At 39.1% G+C, this 17514-nt stretch overlaps 1 protein-coding gene across 1 annotated transcript in view; it reads right to left on the bottom strand.

The window, feature by feature from the left end:
* LOC124775948 (mitochondrial uncoupling protein 4) overlaps window positions 1-17514 on the bottom strand; it is a 408284-nt gene that overhangs the window by 160481 nt on the left and 230289 nt on the right. Inside the window, exon 4 of the mRNA XM_047250792.1 lies at window positions 7637-7824. Within this exon, the coding sequence (XP_047106748.1) occupies window positions 7637-7824 (188 nt within the window). The remainder of the gene's footprint in view (window positions 1-7636; window positions 7825-17514) is intronic.

Genomic DNA, 17514 nt, shown 5'->3' with positions numbered 1-17514 from the left:
ACTCTGTTTACAAGGTAATGGCTATTGAGTTTATAATATATTAGTAATTAGATATATATATATCAGACAATTTTAGTGACTATATAAAAGGTATGTAAAACAGTAGAAAAATGCCACAAAAATTAAGAAAAATGGTTATACTTACCATGATATCATTCATCTAAGTGGGGGTTTATGTGGTGTTCAGAGGAGTGATGAGTATCCCTATATATTCACACCAAGGAAAGAGTGTCACTAACTTAAATCGCAAAATAAGTTTTAATAGAGAAGAGCACAAATATTGTGCAGCTCTGTTATTTTATTTGCATGTAGTGAGTCATGCCGAGGGATGATGCCTGCATTCAGGATGGGATGGTGATTGCAGTAACTTTTTGAAGGGAAGTAGCTACGCAGAGTGAATATATAAGTTCCTGTCATCACCAGACTACTTTGGAGAAGTGTCTAGTTCTGAGAGAATATATATTTTTGACAAAAATTATGGTTTTGATCAGAGAAACGGAATGTGCTTGAGATTATTCATGTTCATTCTTTGGATTGACTTCTATGTAAAGGCTTGGTGTTGACATTATGAGTTAGTTAGATACACACATGTTCCATAGATCATTTCAACAATATATTTTATTGAAATAACTTGGAATGAGTCAGTTTACAGGAGATATATACGTGATTAGTATTAACATTACTGAACACATTATTTTAGTCCTACTCATGCAACTACACTTAAAACTTTTCTTTTTTTCCACTTCTTAAATAAAAATTCATCCAAAGAACTTGAAGAGTTGTCCAGGTGAAATAATTTTAGGTTACATTTAGAACTTTCTTTTCTATCTGTCAGAAATTTTATGTTATTGGGCAAACAATCAAAAATTTTTGTTCTGCTTATTGAACTCCTTTCTGAACCACTGACATCATTAATAATGGGTAATAAAATCTATCTTTTCATCTACTGTTGTAGGAATGGGCATCATTATTCTTATCATATTGTGGTGGATTATTTATGATGAATTTCATTAGTGAGCATATATACTGTGATGTTGTATCAAAATGCTTAATACCTTGCAGAGATACTTACATGATGACCATGGATAAACACCACATATTATTCTTACCACTCATATTTGTGCAATCGACACTTTCTTTCTAAGTGATGAGTATCCCAGAAAATTACTCCATGGCATTACTGAGAGGAAATATTCATTTGATTCCAAGACTAGCAATCATATGAAGAGCAAAAGTAGCTGAACTCAATTGTTTGAGCAGCTTGGTAATATGTTTCTTCAAGTTCAAATTTTTGTCAGTATTTGCACATTAAAATTTCAAACATTCTACCCTATTTACTGACTCCTGCTGGCAAGCTACATTGATTGCTGGTGTGACTCTGTTTGTTGTACAGAACTGAATATAGTGTTTTGTAGTTACTCCTGTCGATGCCTTTCAATCCAGCCAGCAACTCCACAGCAGAGTGCTGCAGGCTGCCATCCTGCCAGGGCACATGCAACTCAACTGCACAGCACAATCATGCTTGTAGCAGCTGTTATGTTATCTTGTGGCATCACATCCTATGAATGCAATTGCTTGCCTCCATGAGCCATGTGACATTATTGTAATTTCCTGGTATTCTTCCACTCGGCAGCTTTATTGAATGCTGCCCAGCCAGTTCCCATTCGGTCAGCATTGGAGGGCTCTTAGCTGAAGTGCTCTGGGGTAGGATCTAACTGCATAAGTGGGCCCTCAAGCAGAGTTCCATTTGTTGGAGCACATCACACACCAGTTTGAGCCTACAGCCTCACATACTGCATTCAAACTGCCAAGTCCTCGCAAGTGCTTCGGCCACAGACTATGTCCATGTATGGATGTTTCCCGGCTGTGTCACTGCTATCTGATTTAGGACAGACAGTGTACTTAACTCAGTGGCCATGTTAGCATAGTGGAGCGGCTCACTCATTCCAGAAACTGTCACTGTGTTCGGTACCAACCCCTATCAGACCAGGACAATATTTAGTGGTAATTACGCCATAAGCTGTTTTCTCTTACACTTCCTTGAAGTACTGTGTAATAAAGTTCAATTGTTCTTTTGGTTACCTGGGCACATCTGTTCATTGTACGATGCACCTCCCACAACAGGATTCGCTAATGGCAGTGAAATAAAAACTTATTTCCGGTAAGGCTCTCGTCTCAGCAGTGGCATCTAGGGTACACTTTTCAGCAATAACTGTTTTGGTTCTGGGACTTCATACCCTATGTCTTTCTGTTCAAGTGGGTAGCCTTCCTCTGTGTGTTTGTGTGCCCCTGCATGGTATTTTTCATGCTTCTGTTCCACATTCAGACATAGACCACTTGTTGTTGGCCATTTACTTTGACTTATTTGCATTTGTACATCCCTTGCCACATGGAGTGGCCGTGCGGTTTGAAGCGCCATGTCACGGATCGCGCAGCCCCTCCTGCCAGAGGTTCATGTCCTCCCTCAGGCATGGGTGTATGCGTTGTTCCTGGCATAAGTTAGTTTAAGTCAATTTAAGTAGACATTTGAACATTTTTTGTACATCCTTTCCTTATGTTCTGTGGCACTTCAGTTAGTTGGTTTCACTATCTGTTGCTTTTGGGCCACAAACAGTCACTGCATCTGCCATGTTTTCAAATTCTTTGTTAACGCAATTTTTTGTGAGAAACACTGCTTTGTGTGCATTACTATTTGGTCTTAGGTTAGAGTACCCAGCTCTTCAATTGTGAGTTCACAATTTTCATTCTGTCAGGTTCCATGATTATATGCCTTTTATTACTTATTTTTCCTTGTTTCTGTCTAGTGGACATGCACATTCTTTCATTTGTAACAGTGTTTCTCTCACTTAGACGCCTGTGCTGTTAAAGTCTCCATTCTGCTTCTATTGCCTTCCTGTAAATACTGGGGACTCTTTCACATGACTGATGACTTGACTCAGTGAGTACATTTTTGGATTTGAGTGGTCTGCATGGACATGGATTACTTTGTGTTCAAGTTGCTATTCCTTTGTGTTTTGGAGGTAACTGTCTGTGGTGAAATGTCAGATGGATAGTTCATCTGTAAAGGATGGCATTATGAGGCTATGACTGTAACATGTAAAGCATCTTCAAAGTGACAATGTAAACACAATGTACAGTGGAGAGGACATACAACAGACAGCAGTATGCAGAGTTTTTACGACTCTACCAACCCTCTAAAGACAAACACAACCTACACTGCCTGTGGTCTCCTACTGTGAAAAGATTCTACACTCTTCACCAAAACTAACTATCTAAATTAACAATTCTCAACCTGAAGATGATGGTGTGAAACATTGAAACATTTAGTGACAAAATAAACAATTGACTGACAGAAAACAGTTGTATTTGTAATTTCAAATGATCACAGAACACAAGCTTTCACAACCAGTATTTGCATAGTTGTTGATATTTGTTTCAGAGGCATAAGACCATCATCCAAGGTATAATTCTCTGCCTAGCATTTCGTCTTCCAATGCTGGAGACATCATCCAATGCTTTAATGATACAGAAATCAGTTAAAGACCTGAACAAGCTCAGCAAGCCAAGCTCTTTATATGTATTGTCTTGGTAAGACAGATAAATCAGCAGTAACAAATCAAGTGCCAGAAGCGAGAAACCCCAAATTTGTTTCTCTGATGCTGTGGTTTTAGCAAGAGCTATTAATTACTATGCTGGGGTGTACAAAGAGGCCATATAAATTGGTAATGTCTCCAGAAATGGATGATGAAATGTTATGCAGAGAATTACGTCTGTGTGTGTACTCAGTAATCATGCAGGAAAATCCCTGTGGTGAAGCTGGCTGACATAATTTGCCCATTTGTCATGACTGATCCAGCAGCAGAACTCTCATTGATTCAATTTGTGCTATCATGGGGTTATCTATACAGCAGTTGCTCCACGCCTTTACTCATTTGGTTTCTTGTGTGATGGCAGCACCTCTTCAAGTGCAGGACATGTAATCAGAGCATCTGCTCCCATTACAGCTCTAAGGTGTGCCCCTGAGCTTCTCTTCCAGCAGCTTGACTGTCCCAACAGCACCAGTGTGCATGACACAGACTTCGTCTCCTCAGGAGTGCAATGGTGCCCTGGATTCATGGCCCACCTCCTTCACATAGTTGAGACATTTCCTCCAGGATTCTGCATTCCCTGTTGATTGTCTTCTGCCCTTCTCCAGCAGTTCAGCCCCCCCGCACTAAACCTGCAGGCTCTGGTACCAACACCTCTCCTGCCCCAATGCCTCCCTGGCCCCACCACCTCTTCCGGTTTCAGCACCATCAGTGTCTTCATTGCTGATGCCAGCACCCTTCAGGTTCCAACACCACCAGCACCATCACTGCAGGCCCTGGCACCCCTTCACGTTCCAGCACCATGGGACCCATTGCCTCTTCAGGGTCCAACACCACAAGTGCCCTCATTTCCCAGCCCTCAAGTTGCTAGCCTTCTGTCAGTGCTCCCTCCATCAGACCTCTTGTGCTTCTTGTGCCCTCGGCTCCCGCCCCCTTTGTGACCTCCCCTTCTCATCCAAAGGGGACATCGCTCTGTCCTCTATTGACTCCTCTGTTCACCCCTTGTCCCCATAAAAGATGTTGGTTCAGCCACCCTTTCTGCCTATTGCCAACGTTCAGCCTGCATCTTCAGAGCCTTGCTTCCTCTCCCGAGCTTTTCCATTCACAGTGTGGGTCACACTCATCTCATGCACTTGGCTTCTCTTCCAATAGGCAACTCAGTGCCACTCAACATGCCTTCCCCTGCACCCTGCTCTGCACTACTCCTTCCTGGTCTTTGGCCCCAGACGTCTCCAGTCATGGTTATCTCTACTGACCTCCAGAGGCTTCTACTCTCCCCATAATGTCCACCTCTTTGGGATTTCAATTTGACTTTCCCAGCACTCCTGTTCTCTGGTCGTAGAAGTGTTGTTGCAATCCTGGTGGCATGTTCGGCCTTTTTCCAACAATGATCTTGCGTGATTCCTGTTTCCCAGGTTCATTTCCACCATATCCTCCTCAGGAAAGAGGGAATGTTGTATCCTTGACAGGTACCTCTGTCACTACCATAGACTACACAGCAAGATGGCTACACCCCCTCCTCCATAGGGAAGAGGGATGTAACAACTCTGGCCAATGCCTTTCAATCCACCAACTACACAGCAAAGCCTGCAGCAACTGTTGTTGTATCTGATGGTGCCACATCTGCTGGAAACAGCACTAATTCACATCTGTGAGCCACAAGACATTATCACGATTTCCTGGTACTTTTCCACTGGACAGTTCTAAAGGACACCACTCAGCCGCTTGCCAGTCACCAGTCAGTCAACATCGCGAGTTCACAACTATGCTGCCTTGAGCCAGGAGCCAACTGCACTAACAGTTCCACAGTCAGAGTTCCATTTGTTGGAGCATAGTGCACACCAGTTGTAGCCTACAGCCTCATATAATGTATCCAAAACATCGAGTCTTCAAGAGTGCTTCAACCATGGACTACACTCATGTACAGATATTTCTGGGCACAGCAGTATGCTCAACTTAGTGGCTACATTAGCATAATGCTGCAGTTCGTACATTCAAAAAACTGTCATTGTGTTTGGTCAAACCTCATCACACCAGGACAATCTTTACTATTAATACTTCAGAAACAGTTCCATGTAATAATTGCTTGAGGTACGGTGTAATGAAGTCCTATTGTTCTTTTGGCTACCTGGGTACATCTAGTCATTGTAGCATGTACCTCCCACTATGGGATTCAACAGTTTTTCCAAAATTTATGGAGAGTCCATTTACAGAGAACCATTTAATAATTCTTTGAAAAACAGCATTAACATATCCTTGGTTGCTGTATTTCTTATGTGATTTATTATAACACTATTATCATCTGGAAAGAGTATCATTTTTGCTTGATAAATATTAAGTGGAAGGTCATTCACAAATGTAATAAAAAGAAGTTTTAATTATTTAGCACAATGTTTTGCCATCTGTTTGTTAAGTATGATTCAAACCCATCCCATGAAACCTCAGTTTTTCTAAGAGATAACTTAATCGATACAATTAAACATCTTTGAAAGATCACATAAACCACCAACTGGTGATATTTTACTATTCACGGCTTGTAATATTTGATGAGTGAATGATATGAAAAAAGTTAGATGTTATGCAGTTGATGATGTATATGTGTATGTACAATGTACAGAATATAATTATAAAAGGTCTTTGTACACTATTCAAGAGTAATAGAATATATCAAGAGTGAAATCACTTGTATAATTTAAAGATACAGAATTATGATCAGAAAATGGAAAAATTGTCACATTGTGATTCTTCTGTAGTCTAAAAATTGATACAAGTATTTTCTAGACACTCTTGTTCTCATGTGGGCCTAATTTTCACTTATTACAATATCATAATGTACCCATCTATTGTCTCAATACACTTAACAGTTTGTTCAGTTTTTCTAAAACTACACAGAGTATTATAGAAAAATAACTTAATGCTCTGTTGGAATTACACCATAAATTTTCAATCTATTCTAGAGTTGAGTTTTAATTTTTAAACACGTGATGCATGCTTAAGGAAAACTTAATGCAGACATTCAACTTTGAATCTGAAGTAAGGTACTTGTAGGTTAGAGTTTACTGTCTTGTGGATGTCAGGGTCATTACCCTTGATGCTCTTGAATAACTCTTGCTTGGTCAGACAAGGATGGGGTGAAAATTAGCTGTAGCATTTTTCAGGGAACCAGCATTGTTGTCATCTTGAATGAGCTAAGAAAACTAGTATCAACAAAGCTTTTCATGGTATCACATTAAATATAAATAAAAAAATTAGTATCAACAAAGCTTTTCATGGTATCACATTAAATATAAATAAGTATGGTCCCTGATGCATATTAAAACAATTCATGGTTGCTATGCAACTAATTGCATGTGGCATTTCCTCTGAGCTTCAGTAGTCATGTTAAATTTTAATTTTAGTAAAAATAAAATAAAAATTAATGCAAAACGTACACATTACTTTATGAACAAATGCAACAGTTCAGTTTAACCTACAGCTTTTTTGGCCACATCACAGAACTGTCAGTTTACTGTAATGACTTTTATATCATTGTAATTAACATACCATACTTATTTGTGGTGTAGCTTTCCATTTCTCATAAACCCAAATCATTGCTAAAGTTTAAAGAATACCACCTACAATCGACTGGAGATTTAACCCCAAACATTTCAGTTGATAGTCTTATACTTACCCATCTATATTGTTGGACATGTGAATATGCAGTGAATGTGACTACAGCTATTAGAATTATTAAACTAATCACAACTGTGTCAAAATTAGTGTCAACAAAGCTTTTCATGGTATCACATTAAATATAAATAAGTATGGTCCCTGAAGCGTATTAAAACAATTCATGGTTGCTATGCAACTAACTGCATGTGGCATTTCCTCTGAGCTTCAGTAGTCATGTTAAATTTTAAGTTTAGTAAAAATAAAATAAAAAGTAATGCAAAACGTACACATACTTTATGAACAAATGCAACAGTTCAGTTTAAACTACAGCTTTTTTGGCCACATCACAGAACTGTCAGTTTACTGTAATGACTTTTATATCATTGTAATTAACATACCATACAGGAAAAGATCCGTCCAGATCTTTGTGAAAAAGTTGATCACGCATTTTCTCATATGTGACAATACGGATGCCAGAGTACACTACATGTCTGTAGATAGCTGGTGTTACTCCTTGCCACAGTTTCAAAAAGCCCTCTTCTCGAACAATTCCAACACCAGTTTGCAGCATTCCCCTGTAAGGGCCCTTAAAATTACAAGAAAGGGTAATAGTTATCTTCTGATTGTAACATGAAGTGATATGGAGACATGAAAACATCATGACACAGAACATACTGCACTGACAGGGGGAAACTAACAAGGGAAAAAAGACATATTAAGCATCACGAATGTTTTGACATAAAGGCTTCCTTTGTTAAAAGAGATTTTGTTAAAAGAGGGCAACATTTATAAAAAATACTAAGCCTTTGGTGACAGTAGACTATCTTGTACTCTTAAATGTACAAGTAGTTAACAACATCATGTCTCTTCATTCACAATCAAACAGCATTCATTTACTTCACTACTTGGGTATTCCTTCCTATTTGTATGACATATGATTAATATGTCAGCTGATTAAAGCTTTAGTATTAGACTGATGATGACAACAATGATTACAATCATAAGCGTTATGACAGTAGTAGTTGTTTGCTAGGCATATGGTCCCTAGTTTCTACACTTAAATATTTACACTGAATGGTGTAAAAACACATATACATACATTAATATACATTTCAAAAGTATCACAATAATAATTTTCTAAAAATATTATAAAACAGAACTAATAGAAAAAGAAAAGACATTAAAATACTGTAACTAGCAAAAAATACAGAAAGACAAGTTATCAATGACAATTATAGCTATAATAATCAACTATAGTTGATGCAGAGACAGAACTAACATCTCACACCTCACACATCAGAGGGAGAGGGAGAGGGAGAGGGAGAGGGAGAGGGAGAGGGAGAGGGAGAGGGAGAGGGAGAGGGAGAGGGAGAGGGAGAGGGATGGTGGAATACAGTATAGGACTGTTGATATTTTTGAATATAGATATTTAAAAATATATCATTATCGAGAGAAAAAGCATCAACATATTGATGGAAAAAAATATCAACATATCAGCCCGTAACAGTATTGGCTTCACATTGTAAATATACTGAAAGTTTTAGAGCTGTGTGTTTAAGTATTGATTTATTATTAGATATTCTATACATCAACATACTAGCAGCCTGCTTATCCCCCTTAGAGCAAGAATTGAAAAAAAAAAAAAAAAAAACAATGCATGTGCATGTTCGGTGATAACTACTTTGCTAACAATGTTAACTGCATGAAGGTGGCACATATCAGATTTGCGTGGAACACTTCACGTCCACTTCCCTAGTTTTTCATTTTTGCCAATGCCAACTGCCAAACTGTATGGTGAAGCTAAATGTTCAGCTTCTGTTGGTAGCGCCAAGCACTGATTACATCGGCATTTCCCCTCATGTGTCTCTGCCCACCGCAATGACCAATCTAGTCATTTAGATTGTGTTCATCATTTTCAGCATCTTTTTTGAAGAATGCCAATATGAAGAAATAGCACACTAGTTGCATTAAAAATTGTTTTTTTAACAGAACTGGTGTGCTATTTCTTTACATTGGTAATCTTGTTATCCAATTCACACTGCCACACCCATTGCAATTGGACTACTACTTTTGTGCCACATACACTTGCTTCACACATTCAAAGAAAAGACTGGATGTGATGAAAGCTCAAAAAGTAGTATGTTCTACTACAGTTTCAAAAGAACAACTTCAAATAAGCACAAAAAACTGTGAAAGAAATGGCACTCGATATTGCCATTTTGATATTGATATATTGACGGGAAAATTATCACTGATATATATCGACATTTTTTGGAAAAAATATCAATATATTGATATTTTATCAACAGCCCTAATACAGTATCAGAATAGGATAGGAAGGAGGAGGACAATGACAGGAGAAGCAATTGTGAGGGCAGAAGGGTGCAGGGGAGAGGCTCCTGAGAAACGGGTCCAGCAGAGGTTCTGGTGGTCCAGGCAAGTGGAATTGCATTAACAGAAGATGTGGTGGAATGAAAGTTAAAACCTACATAGTTCAGAGGAGTTGGTACTGGAGGGATGATCCAGCTAGTACATGTATTAAATTGCCTCTTGCTGTAAATGGTATTTGGGTTTGCAGCAAGTTCAGTAAATGGGTGACCGAGTTAGCAGTTAGTCACAGCACAGTTTGGTGGTAGCCATTCATGCATGTAGATAGTGGGTTGGCTGTCATGGCCAATGCTTCATGCCAATTGCGGCACAGCTTGTATATGGCAGGGCAGCTTTCACACATGATCCAATTGTTGTTCAAGTAATAAAGGCCTGTGACTGATCAGCCGCAGGGACTGGTGGGCTGAGGCACATTATTCACCTGAGTTACTCACATGACAATAACCTTTTGGATACAGGACTGGAAACAAGACTGGACAGGCTCGGGTAATGTATAGGCAGTGTGCTGTTAGAAAGTATTTCATACTATAGCCTCATGTAATAAGATAGATAAAAAATTTACTCACAAAGTGCCAGCAGGAGAACACGCATATAAAGATATTGAAATCTGCAAGCTTTCAGAGCCAGTGTCTCCTTCTTCTGGCATAAGTTCAGAAGAGTCACTCAGAACTCTGAATCAGGGGAGACTTACCCATCTGATAAGTCTCCCCTGACCTAGGGTCCTGGATGAATTTTTTTCAACTCTCCCCATTCCTTAAACCCCACCAGTCCTGTTCCTTCACCCCTCTTCCTTCCCCTTCAACACTTCTGTCAGAAGAGGGAGTCAGTAGCTTCAAAAGCTTAAAAATTTCAATATCTTTGTATGTGTGTTCCCCTGCCATAGCTTGGTGAATACATTTTTTACTCAACACAATTACATTATATTTTCAGAAATTAATTATTTTCATTAATATATGATAGCATCAGTCATCATCTACATTTTTGCTTCATACTATTATGGCAGTAGTATCCTCATTCAGACAATCATTCCCCTAATTTCAGTGTATGTCTATGTGAATAAAGTTATTTTTGTAAGCTTATGAGTGTTGCCCACAACATATTTTGTTGTAAATATACATTTGATAGTTACAGTTGTACCTTCTACAAATTTCAGCAGCAATAGCTGGTTTGGGGAAGCACTTTTTCCCTTAATCGCAGAGCAGCTGTTACATAATTAGTGCAATAATTCCACCTTTTTTCCACTCACTGACGATCGTGTTCCAAGGAAGTGACTGACATATATGACTGTAAAATAAACATATCTCTTAGACAGCCAAAATTTATGGTGTAACACTGTGTTGTGTGCCTGCTGTAACTGGCTGCTGCTCAAACCTCCAACTCCAACTTCCAGGTTTGCACACACCTCAGGTTGGTGCAAATCTTCTGTCCACACGCAACAATCTGTCTGCGCAGATGTGATGTGCACAGACAGATCGTTGCGTGTGGACGGGCCTTAATGTAAACAGTTGTGACTTCACGCTCATCGGAGGTAATTTGTTGTTATGAAGCATTGCACAGTCTTCCTAAAGCCTTTGACACATTTTGCTGTTCGCACACGCTTGCATGAGCACTGTGTGGCGTCGTCGTATATGGCGCATTTGCTTTGCAATTTAAGTTATTTTCGTTTTTTTTCTCTCATTTATGTTTTATTGATGAAGTATTATTCTGCAATAGCAGGATACTGTAACATCCTTCGTTAGAGGATTGGTTCTTACCAGTCAAAATTACAAAAATTTAACAGAAAACTAAAACAATGAAAATATTCCGGAATTCTAAAAAATTCCCGGGTTTTTCCCGGTTTTCTCCCGGATGAAAAAATTCCCAGGTTTTTCCCGGATCTCCCGGTTGTCCCGGGTCGTATACACCCTGCTTATGTATGTATCAGCCTTTCCTACATGCAGTTGGAGCAGAGAGGGCAAGTTTATATGTTGATGAGCCAGGCAGGCTGACAATCAATCTTAATGGAACATTATTCTTATGGATCTTTGGTAATCCGTACAGCCAAGGTGGCAGGGCTTTCGTGTTGCGTAGATTCCTCTGTATGTCTGCTGAGAAATAAGACAACTCGATTAACTGATTCATATTCCATGTGAGCTGCTGCTTTGTATCTGAGCTTAGTTTTCAGTATGTTGTTGGATCTAATAGGTCCCAGATCTTTGGCTCATAATCTTCTGTCTTCATTACAGCAATTGCATTTACCAATATAGTCTTGTTAGCATTAAGACTCTTGATAGTTTGTAACTCTTCTTTTTTCAGATTGCATGCTGTTGGTTTCGCTTAGTGCAGCATCCCGGGGGTTCAGTGCGTATTTCCTCAGTTTCCACACGAGAAAGGGGGCAAATGGCCACTTTCATATTATCAATGATATCCTCCATATGCATTGTTCTCAGAATGATAGATAAATTCCCTCCTTTTCGAAGGACAGACTGTTCCTCTTTAGTCAACTATCTGTCATTGACACTGAGCACCATGCATCACATGTCAGAAATCACCTTGTCAATCTGCTTCCCGCATCTTGCAAACATTTTCTTCTGTCACTCGGTGCAGCAGTCAAGTTTGTTCTGCATGCTCCTGTGAGTGATGCTGTCAGTCCCGTCTCAGATGTCTCCATGCATGCTGCTACTTAGTCAGTAGAAGATATCCAAACGTCCCCACCTGCTTTTGCCAAGTATCTCCATGTTTCATGAATTCACTCATGAAGAAAAGCTCGTTCCATTCTTTCATAGATGTGATGTGCTTGGATGGTAGTGATTAGGCACTTATATTTCCTGACAAGGTAACAAAGGCGAGATAGGACATCACATGTGCTTTCTTCTCCCATCAACAATCAAGGAGTTGGTACAATCTGCAAATCCCCTCCCTGAAGAGGCATAGTACAAAATTTGTTGACAAGTTGCCCATTGGCTTCTGTCTTGGGTTGTTCGGCCAACGTTTGTTTGATCTGACATTTTGCCTGCAGAAGTGGCTGGTATTGTCGGAGCTTCACCATCCATTGCCAGTGAAGGAGTGAACTTGTGCTCACAGCTGAAGATTTATGTACCTGGCACACAATGTCCAAAGGCTTTCCTGTGGTCATTTCTACTGTGGATCTCCTCTTGCTACCTGCAACATTCATTCTCTGCAGCACAGGAATCCAGGATCCATTCAACTTGAGGCTTTCTTCTTTCTTGCTGAAGCTATCATCATGTTTGTGTATTTCTACAGCTTCCCTGAAGAAGCCAGTGGAATGACTCTTCTCTACAGCACGGACTTCCATATCAGCGAGTTTCGCTATGAGCTTGGTCTCTCACAGTGCATCATCTGCCTGGCCAATTTCTCTACCTGCCTAAACCTGCAATTCAGCTTTTGTTCAGGACCCCGTTGTTAACTGATCATCCTGTCATTCCAACTTATGTTTTTCCACATGTACATGGTATTCAGCATATTCCTAACATTGCAAGTGGGTCCCTTTTCTCCTTCACTGATCTGAGACACTCTTTGATCTTCCTCGTCAGTTTATATAAATAGTCTTTATGCTGTGTTTGCAGAATATACAGCTGATTGTGTCCATCACTCTGGGAATGTACGGTAGAAAGGCCATACCCATCATTTGTTTTTCTGATGTGTGTAATTACATGACACTTCTTATGTAATTGAAAGAGCACCCAATGCTCCTCAGCACACTTTGTAGGTGGTGCATCTGGCAGCTGAGATGCTGTGGCTCACATATTCATCTTGCTCATATTATGAGTGTGTTAATCATGCCTCTTTTCTAGCTCAGGTGGTGATTTGATAGTCTGTGCAGATATCAGTGCATGTGTGTTGGTTTTTGATTCATGCTATGTCCCAGGTTTCCACAATCCCTCATGACCAGCACATCTATAAGGGGTAGCTGTTAACCCCTTTCTACCTCCATGGCAAATTTTATGTTGGCATGGAACCTGTTTGAGTGTCTTAGGAAGTCACTAAGCTGTTCCTCACCATGGTTCCATACAATAAAGGTATTGTCGACGTATCTGTACCACACTTTAGGTCACAAGGTGTTAAGTCCAGTGCCTGTGCTTTGAAATGTTCCATGAAGAAGTTAGCCACCACTGGGCTAAGTGAGCGACCAATGCTCATGCCTTCCAGCTGTTTGTAGAAGTTGCCATTCCACGTGAAATGGTTCATAATAAGATGTCTTGCCAGAATATGGAGCCAATGTGTGCCAGAAAATCATTGATCACCCTTTAGTAAACAAAGAAACAACATCAAAGCTGACCAGGATGTGCTGGTCACAAGGGACAATGAAAACTTGGGACACAGCATGTATCAAAAACTGACACACATAGACCAATATCTGCACAAGCTATCAAACCATCACCTGAGCCAAAAAAGAGACATGATTAACACACTCTTAACACAAGCAAGATGAATATGTGAGCTGCAATATCTCAGAAGCAAGATGCAACACATGGAAAGCATTCTGAGGAGCAATGAGTACTCCACCAGTTACATAAGAAGTGTCACAGAATTGAACTCTTGGTGACGTGACACATCAGAAAAAGAAAAGTTGTTCATGGCCTTTCTGCCATATATTTCCAGAGTGATGGACAGAATTGGCTGTATATTGTGTGAAGATGGCATAAAGATTATTTAAAAATTGACAAAGAAGAACAAAAAGTATATCAGATCTGCAAAGGAGAAAAACGACCCACTTGCAACGTCGGGAATACACCGAATATCACATAAATGTGGAAAAGTCTATGTTTGAGTGACTGGATGATGGATTAAAGCAAGGATCACTGAACATAAGCGGTATTGCAAGTTGGGGCAGGTAGAGAGGAGGTGGAGGATGCTCTATGTGAGACTTATCACATAGTGAAATTCAGCAACAAGGAAGTTATGGCTGTAGAAAGAGAGTTATTACATCCGCTTGGTCAGGGAGGCTCTAGAAATACACAAACATGACAATAGCTTCAATAAGAAAGGAGAAAGCCTTTAAGTGAATGGATCCTGGATTCCCGTGCTGAAGAGAATGACCACTGCAAGTAGCAAGGGAAGAACTGCAGCAGAAATTACCATGGGAAACCCCTTGGATGTTGACGTGTCAGGTATACACAATCTGTGAAAGTGAGCATGACTCCGGTCCACCATCAGTGATGGAGGGTGAAGCTTTGATGATGCTGGCCACTCATGCTGGCAACACGTCATAAAAATTATCAAACAAACGTCGGCTGAAGAACTCGAGATAGAAGCCAACAAGGAATTTGTCACAAGTAGAAAAGAACAGAATGTAAGCTTTTTAAATGTGGTGCTACTGAATAACATTGACAATTAGATGGGTAGGTGGAATAACTAATGAGAAGGTACTGAACTCAATTGGATAAAAAATAAATTTGTGGTAAAACTTGACCAATGAAGTGATATGTTAATGTTTCACACCCTGAGTCATTAAGCAATCTTCAGTTTGGTAATGGGAGATAAAAAGTGGGAGGGGGCAACATCAAGGTTTGACTACAACAAGCAGTTCAAATTGATATAAGTTGCATACTTATTTACTTATTTGGAGATGAAGAGTCTTGCAGAGGATACTGTAGCATGGAGAGCTGAAGGAAACATGTCTTTGGACTGAGGACCACAACAATAATAGATTAGATTAGATCAGATCAGATTTACTTCCATTCCAATTGATCTGTAGTGAGGAGGTCCTCCAGGATGTAGAACATTTCAGAAAAGCAATAATACATGAAAAATATTTGCAACTAAAACAATTAGCTGATCTACCTTCCACAGGTCCCAAGTGGAATGATCATCTCTCTCTTTGTTTTTTATGAACACTGTATGACAGCATCATTTTACAACACTAAGATCGCATTAATGTACTGAATTTAAAATTTTAAAAAATGTTTTTTTATTTATATGGTAATAAACATATAATAGAACTACTACAATATTTATCACACACACACACACACACACACACACACACACACACACCATCGGCAAACAAAACGAACTTGGCATCTGGCAATGTTACTGATGAAAAGTCATTGATATACACAAGAAAAAGCAAGAGCTCTAAGATGGAACCTTGTGGGACCCCACATGTAATTAGTTCCCAGTTGGATGATGCCTGATAGCTCAATACATGTCTCTCTCCTAGTAACACCCTTTGTTTCCTGCCCAAGATATAAGATTTGAACCATTTTGCAGCATTTCCTTTTACACCATAATATTCTAATTTACTTAAAAGGATATTGGGGTTCACACAGTCAAATGCCTTCGACAGATCACAGAATATACCAGTTGCCTGCAGTTTTTGTCTACTGGATTAAGTAAATTTTCACTGTAAGTGTAGATAGCCTTCTTAATATCAGAACCCTTTAGAAATCTGAACTGCCTCTTTGACAGTATGTTATTTCTGATAAGATGGTTACAAAGCCGATTGTACATTACCTTTCCTAAAATTTTTGAGAATGCTGGCGAAGAAATTGAATGGAAATTTGATGTTATTTCTTCATCTCCCTTCTTAAACAGTGGCTTAACTTCAGCATATTTCAACCATTCAGGAAATATTCCACAGATAATTGACTGGTTACACCGATAGCTTAATCTTCATCTTCTCTTCAGGTATTAGCCAGGAATCACCTGTCACGGTACCCATCTCTGCTGCGGTCTTCCTCTCTCTCTTCTCCCTTGACATTTATAATTTCTTGCCTTTAAGGGAAGTCTTCTCACTCTCAATTCCTTGTAGACGTTCATTCCATTTTCTTCTGTAATCTCAAATTTTATCATTGAGGCAAAAGATTTGCAGTTCTTCTCTAATATCTTGATTTCTTAGCCTGTCTTCTCATGTTCAACCTTTAACACCTCTAAGGAATTTCATTTCTTGTGCCTGAATCCAGCTGTCTTACTTCTTGGTAATCACCCATGTCTCACTTCCATAGAGCAGTGTGGGAACTGCAACAGTTCTGTGAAATTTAATTTGAGTGTCTTTCCTGGTTTTGTTTTTTAGGTTCCTGTTGATTGTTCCACATACTCAACTGAATTTACTAAGCTTAATTTCAATATCTCTGCTGTAGCCATATGTCATTTCACATCCAAGGTAACTGAAATGGTTTACTTGCTCTAAACTCTTCTAATCTATTTTGGTTCTGATTGGTTCTTTCCCCCTGAAGGCCATTGTCTTAGTTTTTTCTTTTGAAATTTCCATGTTAAATTTTGCACTTATTTGTTTTAGCAATTAGATTCCTTTCTGAAGGTCATCTTCTTTATCTGCTAGGATCACTGCATCATCAGCATATAGTAAATTATTTAAAAGAATGTTCCTGTCTAAGTAGATGCCTTTCTGAAATTCTGATTTCCTTGTATGTATTATTTCATTAATGTAGATATTGAACAAAGTTGGAGAGATGCAGCAGCCTTGTCATACCCCTTTGTTAGTTGGTACCTCATTAGTTGTTTTCCATTGAGAGCTAGAGTGATATTTGTGTCTTGATATAAACTTTTTATCGTATTTATTAGATGCTTTGGATATCCGCGATTTGTCATTATTTCCAAAAGTTTCTGTCTATTGACATTGTCAAAAGCTTTTTTAAAGTCAATAAAAGCAATGTGCGTTTCTTCATTATACTCTCTCCATTTTTCTATTATTTGCTGTAGAATAAAAACTGTACCTATTGTGGAGCACCGTTTCCTAAAACACATTTGTTCCTCATGCAGTACTGCTTCTGCTATGTTTTTAAGTCTTGTATTTAAAATCTTAGCATACACTTTCCATGACAAGTTCAGTCAACCTATTCCTTTGTAATTACTGCACAGGCTTTTATTTCCTTTTTAAAAAATTGATATCACTCTAGCTGCTTTTCAGTCTTTGGGAATACTCTTC

Source organism: Schistocerca piceifrons, chromosome 2 (assembly GCF_021461385.2).
Source record: "Schistocerca piceifrons isolate TAMUIC-IGC-003096 chromosome 2, iqSchPice1.1, whole genome shotgun sequence".
Taxonomy (NCBI): Eukaryota; Metazoa; Arthropoda; class Insecta; order Orthoptera; family Acrididae; genus Schistocerca; species Schistocerca piceifrons.
The sequence above is the reverse complement of the archived record's forward strand: the minus strand, read 5'-3'. Positions and strand labels throughout refer to the sequence as shown.